Source organism: Nyctereutes procyonoides, unplaced genomic scaffold (genome assembly GCF_905146905.1).
Source record: "Nyctereutes procyonoides isolate TBG_1078 unplaced genomic scaffold, NYPRO_anot_genome, whole genome shotgun sequence".
Classification (NCBI taxonomy): Eukaryota; Metazoa; Chordata; class Mammalia; order Carnivora; family Canidae; genus Nyctereutes; species Nyctereutes procyonoides.
Window position 1 is genome coordinate 13,666,287 of NW_026575041.1, and position 25,719 is coordinate 13,692,005.

General features: G+C 39.1%; 1 protein-coding gene across 1 annotated transcript in view; it reads left to right on the plus strand.

The window, feature by feature from the left end:
* Positions 1-25,078, plus strand: part of CCDC83 (coiled-coil domain containing 83) — a 48,675-nt gene extending 23,597 nt beyond the window's left edge. The window contains exons 5-11 of the mRNA XM_055320709.1: positions 1,338-1,505; positions 9,876-9,967; positions 12,281-12,349; positions 17,219-17,340; positions 20,848-20,924; positions 21,404-21,606; positions 24,560-25,078. Of these exons, the coding sequence (XP_055176684.1) occupies positions 1,338-1,505; positions 9,876-9,967; positions 12,281-12,349; positions 17,219-17,340; positions 20,848-20,924; positions 21,404-21,606; positions 24,560-24,721 (893 nt within the window). The 3' untranslated portion in view covers positions 24,722-25,078. The remainder of the gene's footprint in view (positions 1-1,337; positions 1,506-9,875; positions 9,968-12,280; positions 12,350-17,218; positions 17,341-20,847; positions 20,925-21,403; positions 21,607-24,559) is intronic.
* The last annotated feature ends 641 nt before the right edge of the window (positions 25,079-25,719 follow it).

The window sequence follows — 25,719 nt, forward strand, 5'->3', positions numbered from 1 at the left end:
GAATGTGGCACAGGGCTGAGACAGCAGCAGGCTAATCAAATAACAGGATAGCTCATCAGGTAGGTTGTAGCAGTATTAACTGTTCCATGGCAATAACTAGTGCCATTTATTAAGGGATTTAAAAATATATTATCTGATTTACATCTTTGGGAAAAGACATGTCTGGAGTCCTTCTGGCCCTCTATACTGAAGAACATCCCTCTGGCCTGTTTGGAATGCTTTAGCCATTCCCTAGACATTATTGAGCACCAATTGATACCAGACTCTGTGCTAAGTGCTGGTTTTATAGAGAAGAATAAGATGTGGTCTTGCCTTCAGGGAGCTCTCAAACAAGACGGTGTGCAGCATTGAGCCAAAAGGACATTAAGTTCATCGTACCTTGATCTTTGTCAGACCTCATTCTAAAATCTTAGAAGTGGGGATCCCTGCATGGCTCAGTGGTTAAGTGCCTGCCTTCAGCCCAGGGTGTCATCCTGGAGTCCCGGGATCGAGTCCCACATCAGGCTCCCTGCATGGAGCCTGCTTCTCCCTCTGCCTGTGTCTCTGCCTCTGTGTGTGTGTGTGTGTGTGTGTGTGTGTGTCATGAGTAAATAAATAAAATCTTAATAATAAATAAATAAAATAAAATCTTAGAAGCAAGAGACCAGCCTAAAGATTGAGTAGAATACCATGTTTAGCAAATGCACCAGAGAAAACTGAAAGTTTACACAGTGGAGATAGCTCAATATTTGTACATATTTTACTAGAGAATTTATCTTTCACTCTGAAGGCCTTAATAAGTGGAGGCAGGGGAAGACATGTTGCTATAACTATCATATGGTATCATTTCACAAGGAAGCCCAAACAATGAAATTTAGATGATGGAATCAACCTATTTATTTATAAAAATGGTTGCCAAGGACAGCACATGATATAAGTTGACGTCACTTTGTCCAGAGGGCATAATGGTCAGAAAAATGTCAATTTATCAATAAAAAGTACATTTGATATAATATATTATACAAAATAGGACGCTAATCAAGCTTATCATAGGATTAATTTAAGCTTGTGGGTTCCTAGGCATATAGATAGTCTATTACCTTATCAGTCATAGCCTAAAACCACATGTCTGTTTTATATTTGAAAGTTTAATTTTACTTGGGTTATGAATCCTGAGGGATGGAAAATAGTTAAAATAGCTTAGATTTCCTTTAATTGTAGTTTAAAAATTGCATTTATGAATTAATAGCATTTTAGTATCAGACCTTTCAGATCTTAACTTCATAAAATCTGATTGCAATGTATAATGGTTGCAAGAACAATGGAAATGACATGATGTCTCGATTTTCTTTCAACAGATATGCGCATGCAAATAACTAATGCTGAGAAACTATTTCTTGAGAAACTCAGTGAAAAGGAATACTGGGAAGAATATAAGAATGTAGGGAGTGGACAACATGCTGAACTCATTACCTCCTTGCAGAATGACATCAATAGAGTTAAGGAAAATGCAGAGAAAATGTCAGGTCAGTTGCAGCATACCTAGCTCAAATTCAGTAGAAAATCTTGGGAGAGCAGCCCTTTGGTAGAAGAAAAAAATGTGTACTCCCTGAATCATTCTTTACTCTCTGCTATCACAAGCAGCTATGAAGCTAAAGGTAAAGGTGGAGAGAGGGAGTAGAGAAACTCTCCCAGGACCACCACTGAAACTGAGAAGTAAAAGAGTGTGATGGGAGTGGGGGTTCAGGGGGTAGTGGAGAATCCCTGGGACCAAGTGTCTTGGAGAAAGAAGCTTTATTCAGTCGGTCTCTCTACTCCCATACTTGTCTGGGGCAATTACACCAAGCTAGGAAGGTCCTGGGACAGGGTTATATTAGAAAAGAAGTTTACCGGGAACCCTGGGTGGCGCAGGCGGTTTAGCGCCTGCCTTTGGCCCAGGGCGCGATCCTGGAGACCTGGGATCGAATCCCACATCGGGCTCCCAGTGAATGGAGCCTGCTTCTCCCTCTGCCTGTGTCTCTGCCTCTCTCTCTCTCTCTCTCTGTGACTATCATAAATAAATAAAAAAAATAAATAAAAATTAAAAAAAAAAGAAAAGAAGTTTACCTGAGACAAGCTAAAAACAACTTAACCAGGCTATAAAAGTAGAATCATTGTGGAGAAATGCCCAAGTAAATGCTAGGTTATAGTCAGAAAGAACTGGAGCACAAACATGAGATGGGAAATGGAGAGAATATGGAGCCAGATGGCACCAGGCATGATGAAACTTATCAGGACTAGATCTGAGAACCATGAGGCCACCCTTCTGTCACTGTGGCTACCACAGTGGCTTAAAAAAACATCAGAGATCCAGGGATAGGAAAATCATACAGTAGAATAAATGGAGAAATCTGATGACTCAAAAGAATACTGGCTGGGAAATACCTCTGAGCCCAGCTGGTGATGGTGCCCTGAGTGGCAAAGGTGTTCATGTGAGGTCATTTCCATTATCTTCTTCTGGGTCCCTGTGGGGATGTTCCAATTCTGGACCAAAGTTTTCTGTAGGTTTCTCAGCTCAGGACTTCTGCACCACAATGGCAGTGTAAATTTGGTTCCAAATCATCTGGACTTAGAGTTCCAATTTTTCAAAAAGTTTTCCTCCCCAGAAGAAAAGTAGAAAGTAAAAGGGACACCTTCCAAGGCACCTGGGTATGCAGTTGATTAAGCATCCAACTCTTAGTTTCGGCTCAGGTTGTGATCTCTGGGTCCTGAGATCAAGCCTTGCATCAGGCTCTTCACTCAGTGGGGCATCTGCTTGGGACTTTCTCTCCCTCTTCCTCTGCCCCCCCCCACACCTCTCTCTCAAATAATAAATAAATAAATCTTTAAAAAGGAGCGGGGGGACACCTTCTTACTCCTGTTTATCCCCCAGCCACTCAGATCATCTCTCTAGATAAAAGTACTATTACCAATTTCTTGTGTAACCTTTTTCAGAAATATTTTATATTAATATATACAAAGCATACTACAAATACAATTTTGTACTTTTTTCATATAACAATATGGACATTTTCATAGATCAGTACATATTAGTACCTCTTCATTCTTCCAGTGGCTACTTTGTTTCGTTGTATTTTAATTCTTTTTACAAATCCCCTACTCATTAGCACTTAGGTTGTTTTCTATAGTTTTCTATTATAAATAATGCTGCAATGAGTATTCTTAAATATCTCATTTTACTGTAGTGAATATTCTTGTATTTATATAATTTCATTTGTGTGTGTCTCTAGGAAGGAATGACTGACCCAAAGTGCCCATTTATTTATTTTTTTTATTTTGATAGGCAGAGCCCTCCATATACCTTGTGCCAAGTTTACTAACCATCCTCACCCCTTCCCGACTCCTCCTCATGTGGATGAGGATGCTGTGTTCCTGTATTTTCAACAACAGGGATGTTAGCTAATTTTTTGTTCTTTGCCAGTCTTAAAAGCAGAAGATGGTACCTCATTGTAGCTTTCATTTCCACTTCTCTTACTATAAGTGATAGTGAATATCTTTTCATAAGTTCAGGAACTATAATGAGTTTCCTTTTTTGTGAACCATCTATTCACATCCTTTGCCCATTTTTCTACTGTGTTATGGAGCTCTTTACATTTGAAGGAAATTAGCTCTTTAACTGTGATATAAAGTACAAATATTGTCCCATTTGTCATTAGTCTTTTATTGTGGAATATGTTTATGAGAACATTCTGAAGTTTTAGAATGCTCAACTTAGATTTTTGTTTTATGAATGACGAAAAAATTGCCCAATATTTTCTTCTAGAATATTTGTGGCTTCATTTTAATATTTAAATCTCTGATTTTTTGTGTGTCTATGAGGTAGGAAAACAACTTTATTTTTTGCCAGATGGTTTTCCAGTTGTTCTAACATCATATGGCAAATAATTCATTTTAACTCTACTGATATGAAATGCTGACTTTATTATACTTTAGTTTCCTATGTGTATTTGGGTCCTTCTTATACTTTCTATTCTGTTCCATTGATCTATATTTGTACACCAGTACAAAACTTTTAATTTTTTTAATTTTTATTTATTTTATGATAGTCACACAGAGAGAGAGAGAGAGAGAGTGAGGAAGAGACATAGGCAGAGGGAGAAGCAGGCTCCATGCACCGGGAGCCCGACGTGGGATTCGATCCGGGGTCTCCAGAATCGCGCCCTGGGCCAAAGGCAGGCGCCAAACCGCTGCGCCACCCAGGGATCCCAGTACCAAACTTTTAAAATAGTTACTGTTCTGATATATTTAAAATTTTTTAAGTCCCCCCCCAAAATTATTTTCATTTTACATTTTTAAATTAGGAAGAATCATCTTCTCAGATAAACTTAACCCATAATCTTGATCAGAAATTTGGATGATTTGAGTTGAGGACTGTCATGCTCTTGTATCCAACTTTGGGATGGTGGTAATAATATTTACATATTTACATATTTACATATTGAAAACCCTGGTCTGTAACCAACTTTAGGTGTCCTAGGAAAATAGTTCCTATGGTCTTTTCTCATAGTTTTAGGCATTTCTCCTAACCATGAAAGTAGCAGGAGCAACTCTGCTGTATTAAAATATTTTGAGGGCCACTACACTAATTGGACAATGAATATGAGCAGGACACTTAAATCAAGTTATCTGAAGCCTTACTATTATATTGATCTTTTTTTTCCCACCTCCTCCCTTCTTCCATGATTTTTCTAGAATGCTCCTCCCACACCCAATCATGAAATTTGTGTTAGACTGGTTGACTTGCAAAGGAACAAGTATTTTTAGGGAAAGCAGTGGTTATTGAAATAGGTTATTAAAGTAAAATTGTTTTATTCTCATTTTAAACTGGGGTGGCAATGTAACAGACACCACATTTCAGAATAAACTGAGATAGCACCATGCAGATGAAGCAGTAAACTGGTTTCACACCTTCAGCCACTGAATTCCAGTCTATAAAAGAAGTTGGATAGGTCAAGAAAAGATTGTTGGAAATTAGGGGACAGTGTTAAATAAGAGATCTTGGTGTGCTGTAAGTCCTATGCTGTCCCCCAAAGGGACAGGTGAGGGTAATTCCTCTTTCATCTCAAATCAAGATGGAGAGTCTTTAAGGAAATTCCTCAGATTGATCAGTATGTGTCCCCTACAGTTTGGAGACATGGAGGTCTAGTTTATGACCTTTCTCTGAGAAATCTTGGGGATAAGGAACTAACTAAACATTCTGACAGCAGAGCAAAGATGAAGTGGCTACTGCCCTGAGCTAGGCCTGTATCTTAGTCCATTCAAGATACATTGAATGGGTGGCTTATAAACAACAGAAATTATTTCTCCCAGTTCTGGAGGCTGGAAAGCTCAAGTTCAATGACAGCACATTTAGTGTTTTGTGAAAACCCACTTCCTGGTCCATAGACAGCCATCTCTGGTGGAAGGGGCAAGGGAGCTCTCTGGAGTCTCTTTTTCTAAGCGCACGAATCCCATTCATGAGGGTTCCCCCCTCTTGACCTAAAGACTTCCCAAGACCCCATCTCCAAATACCATCAAACTGGGGATTCAGTTTCAATGTATGAATGGGGCACGGGTATAAGTATTCAGTCTGCAGCAGCCTGCACTCTCAGTCATGGCAAAGCATGAAAGTGTTTCCTATGAATCTGCTATGAGAGAGAGCTAGTACACACACCTGTTAGATCTTGGTGATGGTGTCCTAACAGAGAAATAGGAGCCTGCATGTAAGGGAGAGAGGAATAGATGGAGAGCCAGAGGCCAAAGGTAAAGTTGTTAGCCAGCCTTGAGGACAGTACATCCCCCTGCATCAAGGAAACACCAGTGAAATAGCTAGCAATGGGGAGGGTGGTCCTCTGAAGAACCTATAAAATATCCCCATGAGAAAGGAATCAACCTTAAGTGTCAGGACGAGAAAGTGCCACATTAGCTTGAGATAGTATCTGTTAGGTGAGAGCTTTCTTTCCCTTTCCATGCTTCTCTTCAACTGTGAGAAAGGAGGCATAGAAACTCAAATCAGAGGAAGTAGTTGTATATCCAGGCTGAAAAGAGAATAGCCATAACTTTGAATGAGTTTGAAGTTTTAATTATTACAAAAGGCTGGATATATTAATTAGTGATTGGAGGACCTCTTATTATTACAAAGGGACCAGAGAAGTCGGAATTTTGCCATATATCTTGTTGAGAGAGTTACTAGCCTCATGGTATGAATTTTAAAGGGAAGAGATAAAACTAAGTTTGCTTAATGTGCCATGGTCATGTTGTTGAATATAACACTTGTAGTGAGGAATGGGAAGGTTAAAGCTGGAAATAGAAGGGTGTCAGCCCTAGAGAAGGTTCCCCTTTACATTTATCTTTCATGGTCTGTGTCTCTGCTTTGCTCTGTCCTGTCCGATTCTCTTCTTGTTTCCCACAGACCAGTTCTTGCAGTTTTCTCCAGCCCAGATTCTGAAGAGCTGGTGTGATCACCTACCTAACCAAAGATGAGCCTTTGTCCCATGCTTCCTCATGGGTCATCGATCAGCTATTTATGGTCAACTCCCCAACTCTGCCTTATTTAGTACCATCCCTGAGCTCTAGGGGGAAGGAGGAGGAATCACCTAGAGCTACTTCCCTGAACTTTAGCTGGGAGATGTTGGGAGTGGGTATGAGAAACACAGTCACTAATATATCCAGGACAAGGCTTTGTCTCTCAATAAAAGGAAAGGGGGTTTTATTTTTTTAAAAAAAGATTTTTCTTTCTTTCTTTATTTATTATTTATGAGAGAGAGAGAGAGAGAGAGAGAGAGAGAGAGAGAGAGGCAGAGACACAGGCAGAGGGAGAAGCAGGCTCATGCCAGGAGCCCAACACGGGACTCGATCCCGGGACTCCAGGATCGCGCCCTGGGCCAAAGGCAGGCGCCAAACCGCTGAGCCACCCAGGGAGCCTGGAAAGGGGGTTTTAGATGAGGCTCAGCAATACAGAAAGTGTTATTATAAGTCATTAGATATCAGGGTCACAGAGCATTTTTACTTTTGTCCTTTACCAGGCACACAGGACAGGAAACTCTAAAATTTCTTTGATTCATAATAGCGAGTTAAGAGATTTAGGTTCAAATGCACTCACAAAAAGTAACTTTTTTGAACATCAATTTCTTCATCTGTAAAATGGGAGTCCCTTGGTGCTTTCCAAGAGAACCCACAAGAGAGGCTATCACCACCCTCCCCACAGGAGAGGGCAGCACGGTGAAGATGTATGACCCTGAACAAGTGTGTGAAAAGTGGGCAACAGACTCCCAGAAAACTGAGGAGGAGCAAATCAACACAGAGCCAGACACAACAGGGAAGGCAGAACAAAGCAAGCTTCAGTCAGTGTGGCTTTGCCATCAGGTTCTGAGAAGTGGCTGCATTAGACAGGTGTCTGAGCAGCCAGGAGTTTAAAGGCAGCCAAGCCAGAGTCTCCCACGCTCCCACTAGCAACATCTCAAATTTTTATGAGGAGACATTCCATACTCCCAGCTTCTTTGGCTGTATTCACAAATGCGGTTAACAGTTGTTTCTCAAAGCATCGTATGAATCACAAAAGATACCGATGAGATTTTTATATCCTCACTTGTGCTGGTTACTTTGCTCTTAAGAAGATAAACAGTCTATTGAATTTTATATGGAACTTGAAATCAGTTGGGTATTTTTATTGCTTTTTCAGTGTTCATGTGGCAATAGAGAAAGCTATAACTTTGTCACAGTATATTTATCTATTTTTTATGATTTACAGCAAAGAATCAATTCTAAGAATGAAAAATCCATTATAACTAAATCCATTGCAACTTTTAGATGGCTTGTTGTGTTTTGTTGGGTAAAAGTTTCAAATAAACATCCAGCCTTAATCTAGTGGACTATATCCTGAATTGAAACAAATTCTAGCAGAAATGAGACTGGAATGATTAAAGTATTCAAGTGATGACTCCAAATGGAATAAGAAAAATACAGGTTGTATAGATGAACATATGTAGGTTGGAATAATGAAGGCTTCCATTCTCTTATTCTCCAAATGTCAAGTTAGATGACTCCTCAAAACGCAACTCTCATGTTCATCAACTGCTACCTCAGTCAGACACTCTGGTCCCAACTCTGTTAGAGGCAGAAAGTTAGTGGCCCTCTCTGGCCACTGGCAACTTGGGAGGGCTCTCCCCTTGTCTCTCTGCACTCCTCCCTCCCCACGCCACCACAGCTGCCACACCTGGTGGTGAAGCCTCAGATCACTGCCCACCAAAGACTTGCACATTGAATTTTTTTCAAAAGATTTTTCATTATCTGTTGTGTCCCACGGACTACAGGAGTAAAATGATATAGAAAAGGAATTTTTACTCTGCTTTCAGAGTTTTCGACTAATAGAGGGAGCCATTACGCCAGTACAAAGCACAGATGAAGGCTGAGGAATTCTTGCTTAGCTCCCTGGTCTCCTTTCCAGACCTTCGGTTTGATTCCAACGTACCGAAAGGCCAGACCTGCAGATCTCCTTCCCTGTAGTCTAGGAGCGCAGAGAGTTCTGTTTAGATTGACTTGGTCTGTGGAGAAAATTTTCCTTTTGAAGCAGTGTCATGAATGGCAGATTCCACAGCATGACTAGTACAAAAGTATTTTTACTTACAGGATAAGTTAAATGGGTCTCTGTGGACCAGTCCAGAAATATAACAACCATAGTTGTCAACATCCTTCGTATGGAAATAAATACTCCTGACTCTCAAATAGTTATCCTTCAGAAGTCATAAATAAAACACAACTAATGGGAACATATACATAGATGTGATCATAAGGCACAACCTACTTTGATTATTCTCAGATTTGGGTAGTGCACTTCCCTCTGTTCACACTGCTGACTGCCTCACTTCATTCAGCCTCTACCTCCTCAAAAGTGCTTCCTCTGGTCACCCTATCTAAAATGGAGAATTTTAGTTCTGTTTCATCACACACACCACCACCTGAAATATTCCATATTTGCTTGTTTACCTAAGGTCAGCCTTCCCTACTAGAATGTACATGTCACAAGGGCCGGGGCTTGTCTCTTATTTGGCAGTATTTCCAGTGTCTTAAGTAGTGTCATGTACATCAGAAGAGTCTGGTGCTGATTTGTTGAAAAGAAGACTAACAAACTGGATTCGTTATCCAGCTTTCTTGCTCTCTACTCTCTGCAGTGGCCTTAATGTCACTCTATCTCACTGTTCCCTAAACAGAGATGATGATGATACGATCACTAAGCATCTTTCAAGGCCTAAAATTTTCTGATCCTTTTCTTTCTGTTCCAACTAGGACATAAGAAAATTGGGAGATAATAAAGAATTCTGCACTTCATATCAGCCCTCCTTTCTTGCTCTGAGCCCAACTCAGGACCAGGGGCTAACCTTCACAGCCCCTCACTCTGCCTTTCCTGCCCAAGGAAATGCATGCCAGGAGTACTGGAAATTTAGTTAGATTGAGTCAGAGGTACAGGATGCTTCTCATGCAGACAATCAAATCTTTTTTCCCCCCACCCCCCAGACAATCATATCTTCTTTATATTTCCCTTGTGGAATCAGAAGTGTGTGGTATGCAAAATAGTATTAAAGTATTGCACAAGTATTAAACTTTTGGAAACTCTCCCTTTGGAGAGACAATCCTTTGAAAACACAAGTATTCTTGGGAGAGATACCATTTTAAGCTAATTCACATTAGGGTGTTAGTAAATATTTGGAGCATTTCTTTTCATTGGAGGTACTAGATGCTTCAATAAGAATGCACCCTGAAAATTCAGGGGGAAAATGTTTGTAGAAAGGAGAAGGGAGGATCGTGGAAGATGAAATTTACTAGCAGCATAGTTTTACCTAGGATTTGCCTTGTTAAGGCTTCTAATTTTCTTTTTAAAGAACACTATAAAATCACTCTGGAAGATGCTAGAAAGAGAATAATCAGAAAAACTTTGTTGCAACTGGATCAAAAGAAGGAATGGGCCACACAGGTATATTTCAATTTTCTTAAAAACAAAACAAAAATTGTTCCCCTATTATTTCCTGTGGTATAATGATTAAGAAGATTGAGTTTTGAAATTTGGCAACTTAGTTTAAATCACAGTTCTACCACTTACTGGGAATATAAACTAAATTTGTTACCTGATTTTTCTGGGCTTCAGTTTCCTAATTTATATAAAAGGAGCAATAATGATATTTACCTTTAAAAATAGTATGGAGGTTAAATGAGATGATTTAAGGAGCATAGTGCCTCATAAGGAACAAGAGCTCAGTAACTTCTTATTGAGTTATTTTTAAGTAATAATAATGACTACAACAAATTATTAAATAAAAGTTTGGACACATTATAGAATGAAATAGGACTTGTCTAAAAAGTACTTTCATATATATCCAAATCTAAGAGAGTATACTTTACATTGCCAGAGTTTTAAAAATTTGGGATATTAAAAAATGTTTGAGATATAATTTCCAACATTATATGTTTTCTAACCCCTTTGTTTTCACTGTCTTTCCCCTGCCCCCAGACAGACCTCGTCAGTTAGACTGTCTCTTCATCTAGAATAGCTCTTATGCAGAATTGTAAACACCTGGGGTTCTCTACAGTTCCTCACTGAATTTCAGTTGCTCTTCTTTGTTGCTTAACTGTTAGTTCAGTTGTTTTTTTCAATTACTATCCTACTGCATGATTTTACTGATGTATACAAAGATAGAGGATTATGGAAAACCAACCAATAGTTTATCTGCACATAAAATTCAGCCCCTTTGTGACTGAGTATGACTAAATGGTGAAGTCAACAATAAAATGATCTGAACATAGTTAAGATGATTAAAAATGCATCTATAAATCAAACATATTTCAAACATACATGTTCAACATATAATGAGGACTGGTCCAGATACAGTTCTGAGCATTTTACATTTATGTCTCTCAACAATCCTGTAAGGCAGGGACTTGTTAATGAGAAGAATGAGGCACAGAGAAATTTTTGTGACTTTCCCAGAGCAAGTGATAGAGTGGAGATTCAATTCAAGATGTCTCTTCAGATCACTGCTTTTAATCACTACATTGTACATTTTCTTTTATCTACATAATGCCTAACACACGTGAATGAATTTTCCCCATTTCATCTGGCTCTTGTAGCATATATTTAACATCTGATAATCCACTGTTGTACAATCTTGGCTGCATATTGGAGTCACCTGAGAAATTTGGTTGACTCATTTGGTGCCTCAGAAATGCTCATGTAAATGGCCTATGATGTTGCATTGGTTTCTGGATTTTTCAAAGTGTTCAGGAGATTCTAATGTGCAGCCAAAGTTGAAAACCTCTGTTCCATTGTTACTGAATTAAGCCATTAGTCAACTAACTTCAGTTATGAGCTATGTCTTGCTTCTGTTCAACTAAAATTCTGTGTGCCAGGGCACTTCAGAGTTATCAGCTGCAGTTAGAGTATAAAAGTTCCTGATTCCTAGGCAGTGTAGGTGCACCCTTAGTTTAATTAGCATGATTTAAAGAAAAAGAATTATTGCAAATCTTCCAACTCTAAAGACTTAGATAAATTTATTCTTAACATATTTTTTAATTATTTTGTCTGTATTTATTACTTTTAAGATTTTTCCTAATTTCCCTTCCTTAGATAATGCCCTTTAGTTACTGAATGTAGAACTTGTAACATGGTAGCCATAAAAAAGTGCCTCACTGATAAATATGATCTTTCATCTATTATAAAGTTCCTTTGGGGAAAACTATAATAAGAATTGAAAATGAATTTACATTTTATGAACTTACTGACAAAGTAATGCTTTTCCTATTTTCTTCATCTAAAATGCCTTTCTCCAGGAGACTGTCTAGCTACTCTGAAACTATTTGCTATTAAGTTTGTAAATATGTATGTTGTTATTACTGATATGCATAAATCTTTCAAATTAAAAAGTCAGTAATAGGATCTATTCATGTTTTTGTTCTTTGTTGGAGTATGTCTGTGACCATAAACTTGAAGAATATTTTATCATTACAGTTCAGCCACTTTAATCATGGAGCAGACAACTTAATGATTGATTTCACCATGGCAATCAGATTCAGTCACAATAGAAGCCAAATTGAACGGATGACTACTGTCCAGTTCTCTAACTGTATTAGGCAGTGTAAGTCACCAAAATAATATGAGAGTAAAGAACAACTGAAGCAAAAGCTCTTAGATATGTTTCCAAAGTGATTGCAAAACATACTATAAAATGATCAGATAAGTTGATTGTGAATCTCCATGTTGTGAGTCTTCTTTAATGCAGAAACTTTCTTTTAGAATGCCATACAGTTCATTGACAAGGGCAGCTACCGAGAGATCTGGGAGAATGACTGGCTGAAAAGAGAGGTAGGTCAAATTTTAAAAAACAACTCCTTCCTTCTCGTTTTTTTTGAACTGGAAATGACTTTTATTTTGTGAGCTGAAGGCATGGAAAAAGCATAGAATTGTGACTAGCTGACGTCAAATAAAATTCAAGTGGAATCCTAATCTTATTACAAACTGTTGCTCAATGACCACCACCAATAATTTCAATAACAACCAGAAATCACTTTTGGCATCATAATTCATGCAGAAAACTCATATGGGGATCCCTGGGTGGCGCAGCGGTTTGGCGCCTGCCTTTGGCCCAGGGCGCGATCCTGGAGACCCGGGATCGAATCCCACATCGGGCTCCCGGTGCATGGAGCCTGCTTCTCCCTCTGCCTATGTCTCTGCCTCTCTCTCTCTCTCTCTCTCTATCATAAATAAATAAATTAAAAAAAATTAAAAAAAAAGAAAACTCATACGTATGAAGCTTCTTTATGCCCTAAAATTGATCTGGCCTTCTTCAAGACCCTACTTCCTTGTGGGTGGTGGGAGTAAGGCTAAAGGATCATTCTAACCTCAATCTCTGCTGTTTTTAAATTGCCTCTTTGGATGACAGAGAGTGTCCTTTGCATAAATGTTCAGTTGTTTAGATTTCCTTTCTTCCCTCTGTTCTTCTCCAAGATGTACCCTGTTATATAAGGAAGGGAAGTTTATATCCCTCTTTGGGGCATGTTACTAAAGCGGGCTCAGATCTATGGGCTTTGCCTTGGACCATTGCTCCCTCTGCCTTTCATCTGTACAGGATATGCTTTCATCTGCTCCCTGCACTGGTGACTGCTAAATGGATTGCTCTGGTCTTTTGGACATTGTGTTGCAGCCAACACCAAACCCACAGTGACAGCTCTTTGCCCACGGTCAAGATGTCCCTGACCACTGCAGTCTCTACATCCTATCCTAGCTTGGTCATCAGGCTCTCTTCACACCTCCTTCTGGAGAACATGCAGGAACTAGGGGCCCAGTGTGCTGCCTTAGACTCTGCTCCACCTGTCTCTCTATACCGATGCTACAGTCCCACTCTTGCTAAATGTGGTCTTTGAGGACTTCCAGACCTTCTTTGTTATGAGGCACTGTCCTGTTTGCCTTACATTGCACAGACTAGTCCTTCTGTCTTACCTTCTTAGTCTCATATACATGGAAAACTCCACCTCTCTTGTTTCATAACTCTTGCTAATATATATTGAAATTGTCTGTTTATCCATCTGTCTCTTCACTGCACAGAGCAAGCTGTGCCTTTTCAACTATATGTCCATTAAAACATAGAGTAATCTATGTTCACTAAATAGTTATTGAATGAAAGGATATCCATGAGTATAGATATAGTCATTGGGGAGATGAATCAAGTACATGGCTTAGATCTTGGGTGAAGATGTGAGAGCATGTTATTGGGTAAAACAAGTAGATAATCCTCAGACTAGTTGTCACAAGGGTGCTACAGAAGATGTGCAAACTCATTGCTTTGAAATTCGCTTTATATTACAGAGAAACAGTCACCTGACCTGTGCTCAGATACCATCTATGAAAGAAAACTTACCATCTTTTGAAAAAATTCACTTCAATCATACACAGCTCTTATTAACAAGTTTTATATATATATAAGGTTGATATTTGAAGGGTTATGGGATCATGACCCCAGCTGAAGGCAGACACTAAACCAACTGAGCCACCAGGCACACCTCAAATCTTAAATCTTATAAGATGTCATAGTTATTAGGCTCAGAGAAAATGACTGCAAAAATTTGTATTTGACTGATAAGAAAGGGTTTTTTTTTTTTTTTTTTTGGTGTCTTGATCCATCCTACTAAAGCCACAAATTACATTTTGTTTCATTTTACTTTTTATGTCTCATAATTCAGTAGAAATAAAAGACAGGGAAAAATGTCAAGTTTAATTAAATCATGAGCAAAAGAGGTTAGTAATAAAGGACAAATCATTTTAAGGAAATTTAATAGGTTTAATTTCTCCTTATTTCAATAAATATTTATTTCAGCATTATTAAATTTACTCACAAATTAATTAAAACCATCTCTGGTTATAAGTATTATCACAAGAATTGAAAATTGCCTAGAAATGGAATGATATATGACAATTAGTTTCTTTAAGGAAGGTTTAGAATGAGTAACAAGGGATATTTAATAATGGAACTCCTGAAAATATTTCTCCATTTAACTATTCAACAATAACCAAAAACTTAGATCTGAGGGAAGGATATGAAATGTCGTATGCATGACTTCCATTATCTGGTTTTATTTAGCATGCTTATTAAGGAAATGAAGAAACCTGAAATTTCCAAATGACTTAGACTAACTCAACAAATAGCCCATAAAACTAGACAAAGGGATTCAAAGAGTTAGAAATCAGAGTTTCAAGTGAGAGGACGCATAAAGCTAACTTGGATCTCACAGGATAAAATTGCAAGAGCATGCATTTAATTCAGGGTCCTAGGGGTCTGACTTATAAAAGTTCTAACTAAATTATCTTTATCAATTCCCTAAGTCCATTTCTTGGGTATCTGGGGAGAAGCAGGATAGGGAGGAAAAAGCAATCTTGATCTTCCTTTTCACTTTCTTACCCTGGAAATTTAAACCGTATATATGGTTATAACAAGGAACTAGTTTTCATTTCCCTTGTATTTTGATAGGCTGGAAAGGAGACAGTAAATGCTAAGAACCTTAGTAGTCCAAATGGCCAAGTGATACCACAAGATATCCTTAGCTCCAAAGATCAGACTTAACTCCCTGAACGGGTCCTCTTCATTCCCAGCTTTGGAAGGAGACCAAGAACTTTGTGTGCTGCCTCCCAAGCATGCCAAGCCCTTGGGTCAAACATATCCAAATGTTCTATCAATTCCTTCTGTTTACATCCTCTAAATATAATTTCTTTCTCATCCTTTGACATTTGAAAAGTATTAACTTTTCCTTAAGGCGTTCAAGCCTATAATCAGGCTGATTAACTCCCAACACATGGGATGCTGAAACAACCCCTTGCTTTCTAATTTAGCATAATGGACTTAATGGTTTGCTAAATAGTTTAAGGCAGGTAAATAATATATGCTTTTCTCTCGAACTCCAAGCCACTAGCAATATTTGAGCCTTTTCTATGGCACTAGTATTGTTTTATGTTATAATTATTTGTGTATTTGTTCATTGAATCCAATAAACCTCTTTGGAGGAAATTCTTTCCATGCCTTATTCACTTTTGTATCTTTCTGTGCCTTGCACAGAACCTTGCCCATAATAGAAAATCAAACATTTAATCATGACTTATGTGATAGAGATATGCATATAGTAATATACAGAATGTTTCCAGACTCCAAAATCCAATAAATAAATTTCAAGCACAAATTCAAAATGTCTAAGTTATCTAAGTACTCATCTCAGCTACACTCTCTTGGCAATGCCTAACAAGAGATACTGCATCTAAACTAACCCCTGAACCTTTTTTGTTTCATCATTGTCCCTTGAGATACTTTTCCCAGTTTATCTCTATTATTCTCATCAGCCTATTACTTTCTTTTTTATAATCTTTTTTAAACAATATTTATTTATTGGGACACCTGAGTGGCTCAGCAGTTAAGCATCTGGCTTCGGCCCAGGGTGTGATCCCAGAGTCTCAGGATCAAGTCCCATATCGGGCTCCCCACATGGAGCCTGCTTCTCCCTGTGTCTCTGCCCCTGTGTCTCTGCCCCTCTCTGTCTCTCATGAATAAATAAATAAAATCTTTTTTTAAAAAAAAAAATATATATATATTTATTTATTTATTTATTTGAGAGAGCGAGCACGAGCAGCAGGAGGGGCAGAGGGACAGGGAGAATCTCAAGCAGACTCCCCCCTGAGACCAGAGCAGACACGGGGCTCCATCTCACGACCCCGAGATCATGACCTAGGCGAAATCAAGAGTGAGCCACCCAGGAGCCCCCTTTTATACTCTTGCTTCTAATTCTATTGTCCTGACCTCTCTCCATGAATTCTTGATGCAGCATCTGTATGGTTCATGCCATATGAGGTGGGCAGGGAGGGAAGCCGGGAGCTCTATCTAGTCACGTTCTATACATTTTTCCCACTATCCTAGCCTTCTTTAGACAGAGGTTTTCAAAATACACTTCTTAAAGACTAATGGGAATTCCATCAATAGAAACAGCAAATTTTGTTTATGTTTAATGAAGTTAGCTATATTTCCTTAGTAAACATCAAAACTACTATGTCTATCAATGACCTTCTATCACCTGCAAAATTAAAATCCAGATCCTTTGCCATTATTTCCCTAATTGTCCAGTTTCTCTCCTACTTCTCCCCACGTCCTCTTTCTATCTATCTACACCAAAATAATGTGCGTAACATGTGGTTTCTTCTGCCTACAGTGTACCCTCTGGTCTTCAAAATCCAGATTAGATGTCATCTCCTCTATTAAAACTCCCTTCCCCCCTACACCAGACATAAGATGAATCCCCCATAGTACCTGGCAGCTTCTGTTATGGTTTGATCATACCACTTTTGGTTTTATCACCATCTTCCCCCATTTAACCACATTGATAATTTAATTCGTATTTTCATGTTTATCTCTAACTCCAGCTCACAAATAAATCCGGTGATGTTTTTGAAAGGGTAAGAAAGGACAACTCCTGCCATTCATTGTCTAACCATGCAAACAAGTTCGGCAAACAGTCTAGAAAAAAGACCCACCCATTCCTTCTTAGACAGTAAGGACAAAGAAACCAAGTAACAAATAATAAAGGATAGATCTTTCCCTCAGGCAAATGAACTTTTTTAGAAGTGAATTTCTTACAGAAGACTAGATAGAACTAAGTTAACAAGTACCAACATCCATCCATTGTCTTCTTCTGAGAACAGATTGCAAATCACAGAAAGGAAGTTGAAGAACTGGAAAGTACTATTCATGAACTGGAAGAAGAAAACTTGGTACTTATTGATCAACTATTCAACTGTAGACTTGTGGATCTCAAAATACCCAGGTGAAAGTCATTAACATATCTAGAAAGTAGTCTGTAAACATTTGTATTGTAAAAGTTATTTTTAAAAGATGATTTCTTAGTGCTCCATCTGGATGGCAATAGTTGAAAAGAAAGGAACTCACCAAATGGCTGTGGTGAAGGTATAAGTATTACAATTGCTCATTGGTACAGTGCAAACTTTGGCTTACTTTTTCTAGCAGTGCACTAGTCTTAATAACAAACACTTAACATGAACATTACAAGTGCGGACCTTCAAAAGCCTCCAAGTCAGCAGGGAAAGTAGGCATGAAAATGAAAGCATACCAGTGCAGCACAAGATGTATGAGGTGTGGAGTCAGCACAAAGGAGGAAGTGATCAACTTTGTGGTAACTTCCTGGAAGTCTTCTCGGCTTCTGGTTACCTTGTGGACTGTAAAATTGTTTCCTTTGATAGTTAGTGGAAGAGTCAAACTACCTTCTAGACAGAGAAGGTAGCCTGGTATTCCAAGTCACATTTATTCCTGCGCAAGAAAAACCAACGGTGTATTTTAGGTCATTTCTTTTTCTTACCTGACAAAAGAATTCTCAATACACAAGTCTTAAGGAAAATTAGGGCCTTGGAATATGAAATTAAAATTCAAAGTGGTGATTATAAGTTGGGCAAGTGGTCAGAAACAAGAACTAATAGGAATAGTAGCATGTTTAGGAAAAGAGGAGAAATGACTCACACAAATGTAGATTGTACATGTGGAAGATGGGAGACAAATGTCTAGGTCTAGGAATTAAAGCAGAGAAATTCAACATGGTGAAAGGGCCATGAAAAAATTTCTACCCGAGTAGCTCCTGTTGCTGGTGTGGCGTGGAAAAATACTGTTTATGACATAATAAGGCATTTTTTGTTTACAAACTTCCCGATGTGTTCCAAGAAGGGTGGATACAGGTAAGTTGTGGGGTTTTTGTTTGCTGGGCTAAGAGATGGGCAGCAGGATACAAAACTGGAGAATCTGGGAAACAATGCAGTTGCATTACAGGCTGAAAGCTTGGCGAGACTGGACAGAGAAGGGGGTCACCTGCTCCCTTCCACAGTGTAGACGTACTGCCCTGGAGAGGCAGATGTGCAGATGTGGTAGGCAGTCAGGCTGAATGAATTGGCTGTTCACTGGACTCCTGAATTCCCAATCTCTTGACCTGATGCCCTCAAGGTGTCCTAGGGGGTGGGGGCCTCACCGTTCCTCCAGTAGGTGACGCGCTCTTGCCAGGCCTCTCCTCTCCGATCAGGTCTCCAGCTCCATGCTCCTGTCCCACCGCTGCCTGCTGCTGCTGCCACCTTCTTAGCAGCAGGTCTAATCTCTACACGTGGCTTACACGCTTACGCTTACAGCTCCACCTGCCTCCTCTGTCGTCTTTCCTCTTCTGAATGGGCCCAACCTTAGGAAGGAGCTACCCTCCGAAGTGCCAACTCCACTTGCTGCTTTGGTCAGCTCAGCCTGCTGCGTCTGATTGGTGCTGCTGTGGATGTGAATCGCTAGTCATACAAAGGGGAATTTTTTCACTGGCCAGGGAGAACTTGGCTGTCAGCTTAAGTAAGCTGTTTGCTGTGACATGTACAATTTAACCCTATCCAATTTTATCCTTAACTCCACAAAAATTCAGTAAAACAATGTTCATCAGTGCCTTGTGGATTGGTTTTCTTTAGTGAGAGACCTGAGTGTTTAGTCTTGCTTCAGAGTTGGGACAGAGGAGTTCAAAATCTGGCCAACCAAAAAGAAAGTGACATTTATGAGAACCAGGCGAGGAGCCCTGGTATATGCTTCCATGGTACCCTAATCTTTTCATTCATGGCCAGCATTTATCACACCCATGATTACTTATTTAATGTCTGCTTCCTTGCTAGATTGTAAATTCCTCGAGGCAAGTCTTTAGGAAATTTTAGAAAAATCTGTGTAAAGGAACAGAAATGTGTAAACCCTCAGTTGTCTGTTAGACTACTTTTCTAGAAGGGGAACTTTGAGCATATTCAGGAGCTTTTACTATAAACCATTTTCAAGTCAAAGAAATATAATACATTTTGCATATTTTATGGCAACTTCCCTTTTCACCTTTCTGTTGAGAACTCAGGTCTTGTAAGATACTAGAAGGTAGTGAGAAGTAGACATAAACTGTGCCCCAAGCACATACAAAAGGTTGTTTTCCTATTTGGCTGAAGAATGGGATATTTTAGCTAATAGACTTACTACCTTTCCCATCCAATGCTCCTCAGACTTTTTCCCTTTACAACTCATATGAGATGAGGCCAATGTCCACCAAAGGTGACTACCCAGGGACTCCCATGTCACAGAACTGAGGCTAAGTGGACCAATACCTACAAATCTAACACTCACAAATCTAATAATAATATTCTTTAAGTATTTTCTAGATCATCGAGTGTTGTCACCCTGTAGTGGTACAAAAATGACAATAAATTAATGGTTAAGAGAGAATCTAGATTTATAATATTTATAACATTTAGTGAGATCATAATGATTCAAAATGGAAAAACCAGGGGAAAAGGGAATTCTAAAACCCCAGACATATCCACCTGTAGACCAGAGCTACATGTGAAAGTGACCTATACAAAGTTGAACCTTCAGAAACTTTTACAAAATAAATATTATATGTAGTTACATTATTGCTGGAGACTTAAGCATTTTGAATAACATTTTACTCATGTTCTTTAAATAACTGACAACCTGTAATCCAGGGGCTTCACTCTGATTGCTGAGCTGCTAAGCAGGAGTGGTGATTTGAATATCTGCATGAGTCTGATTCATGCTCTCTTCAGGCAAACTTCAAGGAAAAGCTACATGGAGCTTTCAAGACATTATATGTTCTGGTTGAAATTCAGTGGGTGCTGAAAAGCAGAGCACAGGCTTGCCTACATGCATAGAGAGCTGCAGTAGCAGATGTAGAAGTCACCAGGCATGTGACTGGAACATGCCACTCAGCAATGGCCAGAATCTCAACGTCACCAGTGACCCCTCCTGCTCACTGTCTTTCTCTTTTTCTCTTCATTTTAAGACCATCCATTCGGGCCACAGTTGTTCCTCACCTGGATTACTACAACAGCACCCTAACTGGTGTCATGCTTACTTTCATTTCCAGGACATAAGTGTGTTATTTCCTTATCATGCAATACCCTTCCTCACCCAAGCCCTTCCCTGGCAAACAGCCTCTGGTTCTTCAAGACTCAGCTCAGGTACCATCTCCTCCTGGAAACCTTCCTTTACCTCCTAAAGGTCAATCAGGTGCTTCTTCTCTCTGCCCCACAGTATTTCTCACACTTACCCAATCACCCATCAGGGTTACAGACCATTGTCCTAAAACACTGTGAGCCTGTCACCCCACTAGGCCTTATGCTCCAAAGGGTAGAAACTATGTCTCATTGTTCATCACTGTGTCTCCAACACCTACCAGAGAAACAGACACCAGTGAGCAGATGGTATAAAATTTGTTGACTGACAGACTTCTTTTCTCATTTGTTCTTTTTAGGCAACTCTATCTTACTCAAGCTGCTGGACTGGAAGCACCACATAAAGTGCCTCTGGAGTTGCCAGAAATACATGAAGGTATTATTTTATTGTAATGGTGATAGCATCTCAAAAATTTAACAAATACTTATTGAGCATATATTATAGACAGGTACCTCATATCCAAGAGCTATTCAGGGAATAGATACATGACAGCTTCTCCATAGTTTTCTTCTCCTTGTAGCTTTCTCTAGTCCTGTTTTTGAATTAAAGTCTCCATGTTTCACAGTGAATTACGTAAGTAATGGGAGGGATGGGATGCTGTCTACACTGGTGCATTTTGGTTCCAATTTAGTCAATGAACCAAAACACCAACATGCACCTCAGTTACCAAAACCTATTAGCTAACAGAAGGCAAAACAACTTAGTGATTCTAAAAATGGGACTCACTCTCGCCTTAATACATAGATTCTACATTTCTAAAATCCTTTTCAAACTAAAAGTGTGACAAAGTGTGTATTGATTGTATTTTCATTTTTATCCATCCCAAAATAACCAGTTTCTTTGTATTCATCCAGAAGAGTCAAAATTACAACCCGTAGAAGTTAAAAGTACAGACATCATGAGCTCATCATCTGAGAGCAGTGCTTTATATCTCTGTCATGAGGATAGTATCAGATATGTCAAGCACCTGAAGATAGATGAAGAAGACAACTCATGTATAGAATTTGGGGCCTCTGATATGAAATACTTACTATATGAGGATGAACAGGATTTCAAGGTAGGATTCATGAAAAAAATTTTGAGTATTAAGAGAATGCCGTTTTATTAATGGAAAAAAATTAACCTGAAATATGGATATTGAAAAATTATTTGTAATTTTTAGTAAAATTTGCCCACCATTCACATTTCTCATTAGATATAACTTTCACTCCTACCCTTGTGCAATTTGCTACATATATTCATTAACAAGGTCCCATTCCTAGCATACCATGAAAGTTATCTAATGCTATATAACAAATTATCTCCAAACTTAGTGGCTTATAACAATTGTCATTTATTTTCTTTTGTGGCTTCTGTTGGTTAGGAATTTGGAAAGGGCTCCAATGAACATTTTTCACATGGGCCGTCAGGCAGTTGCAGTCATATGTCAGCTGGGGCAACGGTCCTCTGAAGGCTTGTTTAGAGCCAGGATCCATTTCCAGGGTAGCTCACTCATATGGATGGCAAATTAATGCTGGCTAAGCTGGGAGCCCCGGTTCTTAACATGAGCCTTTCCTTGGGGTGCCTTTATTGTTTCTGTTATGGTGTCTGGCTTCTCCCAGAACAAGCAATGCCAGAGACCAAGGTGAATGCTGCAGTATTTTGTATGACTTAGATTTGGAAATCATACATCATCACTTCCATCATATTCTATTGGTTGATGTAGTTACAAAGTTCCACCCAAGGGGAGGGAATGTAGTTCCAGCATCTGGAGAGAGGAAGGAGCATCACATTATAAGAAAAGCACATGGGAGGGATCCCTGGGTGGCGCAGCGGTTTGGCGCCTGCCTTTGGCCCAGGGCACGATCCTGGAGACCCAGGATCGAATCCCACGTCAGGCTCCCGGTGCATGGAGCCTGCTTCTCCCTCTGCCTGTGTCTCTGCCTCTCTCTCTCTCATTCTGTGTGACTATCATAAAAAAAAAAAAAAAAAATAAGAAAAGCACATGGGGGAGCAGCCTGGGTGGCTCAGCTGTTTAGTGCCACCTTCGGCCCAGGGCCTGATCCTAGAGACCTGGGATCGAGTCCCACGTCAGGCTCCCTGCATGGAGCCTGCTTCTCCCTCTGCCTGTGTCTCTGCTTCTCTTTATTTCTGTCTCTCTGTCTTTCATGAATAAATAAATAAAATCTAACAACAACAAAAAAGAAAAGCACATGGGACAGGATATCAGTGCGGCCATCTTTGGAAAGTACAAACTGCCGTATATACCATATTAGGTGAAAACTGCAATATCAAAGCTTTTTAATTTTAAAACCTTTTGGTACATTCCAGTTACTCCCACATCCATCCCTTGCTATTTTCCTTCTTAATACTACTGATAACTTTAAGTATTCTCCTAGAACTTAAAGTCTGGTAGGAGAAAGAGTGCTATATGAAAGCAGAAAAAACGGAAAAGATCAACAAAAATCATTATTAGCTAACTACAGCTCAGTCCTGCTAACATCAAGTGACAACTTAAAGACTAAAGTTCTCTCTAAGGCATTCAAACACCCCCATGGGAGTCTTGAAATCCTGACACCTGCTATGTTATCATGACCTCAGGCTAGTAGACAATTGTCCACAAAATTCCAAAGTCACATACCATTTGGTTGATGAAAGACATTCTTACTTTCCATGGACGTTTTTGGATGGTGGAAATGGCACTGTATATCCTATGGACTGAATTGTATCCCCACCTCCACTCTTAACCCACCAAATTCATATGTTGAAGCCCTAATACCCAATCTGGAAATAGGGTCATTAGAAGGTAACTAAGGTTAAATGAGGTTAAAAAAGATGGAGCCCCAATCTGATAGGACTATGGCTTATAACAAGAGTCTCTGCCTTACATGTAAGGACACAGGAAGAAAGTAGCCATTTATAAACCAAAAAGAGAACTCTTACCAGAACTCAACCATGCTGGCACTCAGATCTTGAATTTCTGAGTCTCCAGACTATACAAACTAAATGTCTGTTGTGTAAGCTGGTCAGTCTATGATATTTTGTCATGACAGCTTAAGCAGACTCTGAAATATGTGGTAGACATCCATTAGTTTGTTTTTCTCCTATCTTACATTTTTTATAGCCCTATAATTATATATTTTTAAAATACAATAAATAGAATTAATTATATGCCTATATGATAGGCCCTACCCTCAAATTGTTTACATGCTAGAAGACAGATAGAAAGTCACTATTACTGTACAAGAGAAATGTACCACCTGTGTCTTTCTCACTGACCAGTGTGTGACCTTATCATTGCACCCCAGTACTTCGTACAGGGCCTGGCACAAAATGGGCACTCAGGAAAGGTTTGCTGAAATGTTGAAGGAATTCCAAAGAGAGTTATGGCTTGAGAAGGCATGCTAGGTAGGGACTGAGTGAGCTGTTTCAACTCAGTATTTGGTTGGCTGTGGGATTTCATGTAAATTAGATTTTTAATTCCATTTGTTGATATCTTAAACTATAGTTTAAGGCAGAAAATGATAAGTTTTACCTTTCCAGTAGTCAGCGGTTCTGTGAAAAGTGAGAAAAATTCATGGAGAATTTGATCAATATTAGAATACTTATAGTCAAAGTGATGTTTACAAATCCTTCCCATTCTTGAATAATACAGAAAACTCTGCCATGGTTATATCCTGGCCAGCATAGAGCTACATATGTACAGCCACCACTTTCTTTTACCAATTAAAGACTTTGAGAGAATATATCTCCCCACTGTAACTGGTGCCCCTCACCCAACTCCCAGAAAGACAAGCCTGTCAGCCTTGCGGTGTGCTCATTTGGAGATCTTGCCTACCATGCCCCACTGGGCATATATTTTTATTGACTGGTTTTCTGTTTACAGTGGCTCTCATATTTCATATGTTATTTAGGCAGTTAAGAAGGCAGTGAAATCTGTCAGATAAAGGCCAATTATAATAAAGGAAACCTAACTATTGAGACTGGTAACTTGTTAAATAACCTCTCCTATTCTCTTCTGTTCACCACAGGATTATGTAAACCTGGGTCCCCTGCAAGTGAAGCTCATGAGTGTGGAGAGCAAGAAAATGCCAATTCATTTTCAAGAAAAAGAAATTCCAGTCAAATGCTATGAAGATACCAGGAGCCCAGAAAGCCGCATCACATATAAAATGATGAAGTCTTTTCTCTAAGACCAAAAGCTGCAAAGTAAAAATAACTTTTCCTTATAAATTTTCATTGGGAACTGAAGTGTATTACTTGCCCATTTTACCTACACTTTGGTCCATTTTTAAACCAGTTGTTATTTCTAAAGGTCATAATGACATTTAAAATCAAAGTTCCAAGTATTCTGCTGTTCATTTATCTGCATGACAAAAAAAAAGAGTACACTTTGTATTTCCATATCCAAGTATTCAGAAACATAATAATGGGCATGGGATGGTTTCTCAGTTTCCTTACCACTTAAAAATCTTCTGTTTAATCTATCATTCCAATATGAAATAATTCAATTAGAAATTTTCTAAGACAAATTCAGAGATTTGCACAGCACTGACTACACAGCTTTGCCTCTGAGGGTTTTGAATGATAGCCAGTCCACAATTCAGGTCTATTCTTCTTTAACCTAACACTATTTATAATAAAGATAAAATACTTTAGAAATACATAAATCTGAGGGTGGTAATTTATTATATAAAAATAATCTACCAGGAGTGAGATCTCTCTCCTCTCAGCTCTCTGAAGTCTAAGCTGCCAGGGGTGCCTGGGTGGTTCAGTTGGTTAAGTGAGAGACTCGCGATTTCTGCTCAGGTCATGATCTCATGGTCCTGTGATAGAGCACCGTGTGAAACCCTGTGGGGAGTGCCATGTCCAGCCCCACGTCAAGCCCCACATTGAGCCACAAGTTGGGCTCTGGGCTCAGCGGGGAGTCGGCTTGGGGTTCTTTCTCTCCCTCTCCCTCTGGTCATCTCATACCCCCTCTCTCAAATAAATAAATCTTTAAAAAAGTCTAAACTTCTGAGTCCCTGTTAAGACTATTACCACTTCCCTTTTATGAGTGCCACAAACCAAGGACTATATACCTTATATCAGGTATATAGTCAATTTGACATCAAGCTTTCATTTTAAAGCTACATTTACTTATAATGCTTTCTACAAGGAACATCTTTTAACTAGAAGGCCAAAGATAAAG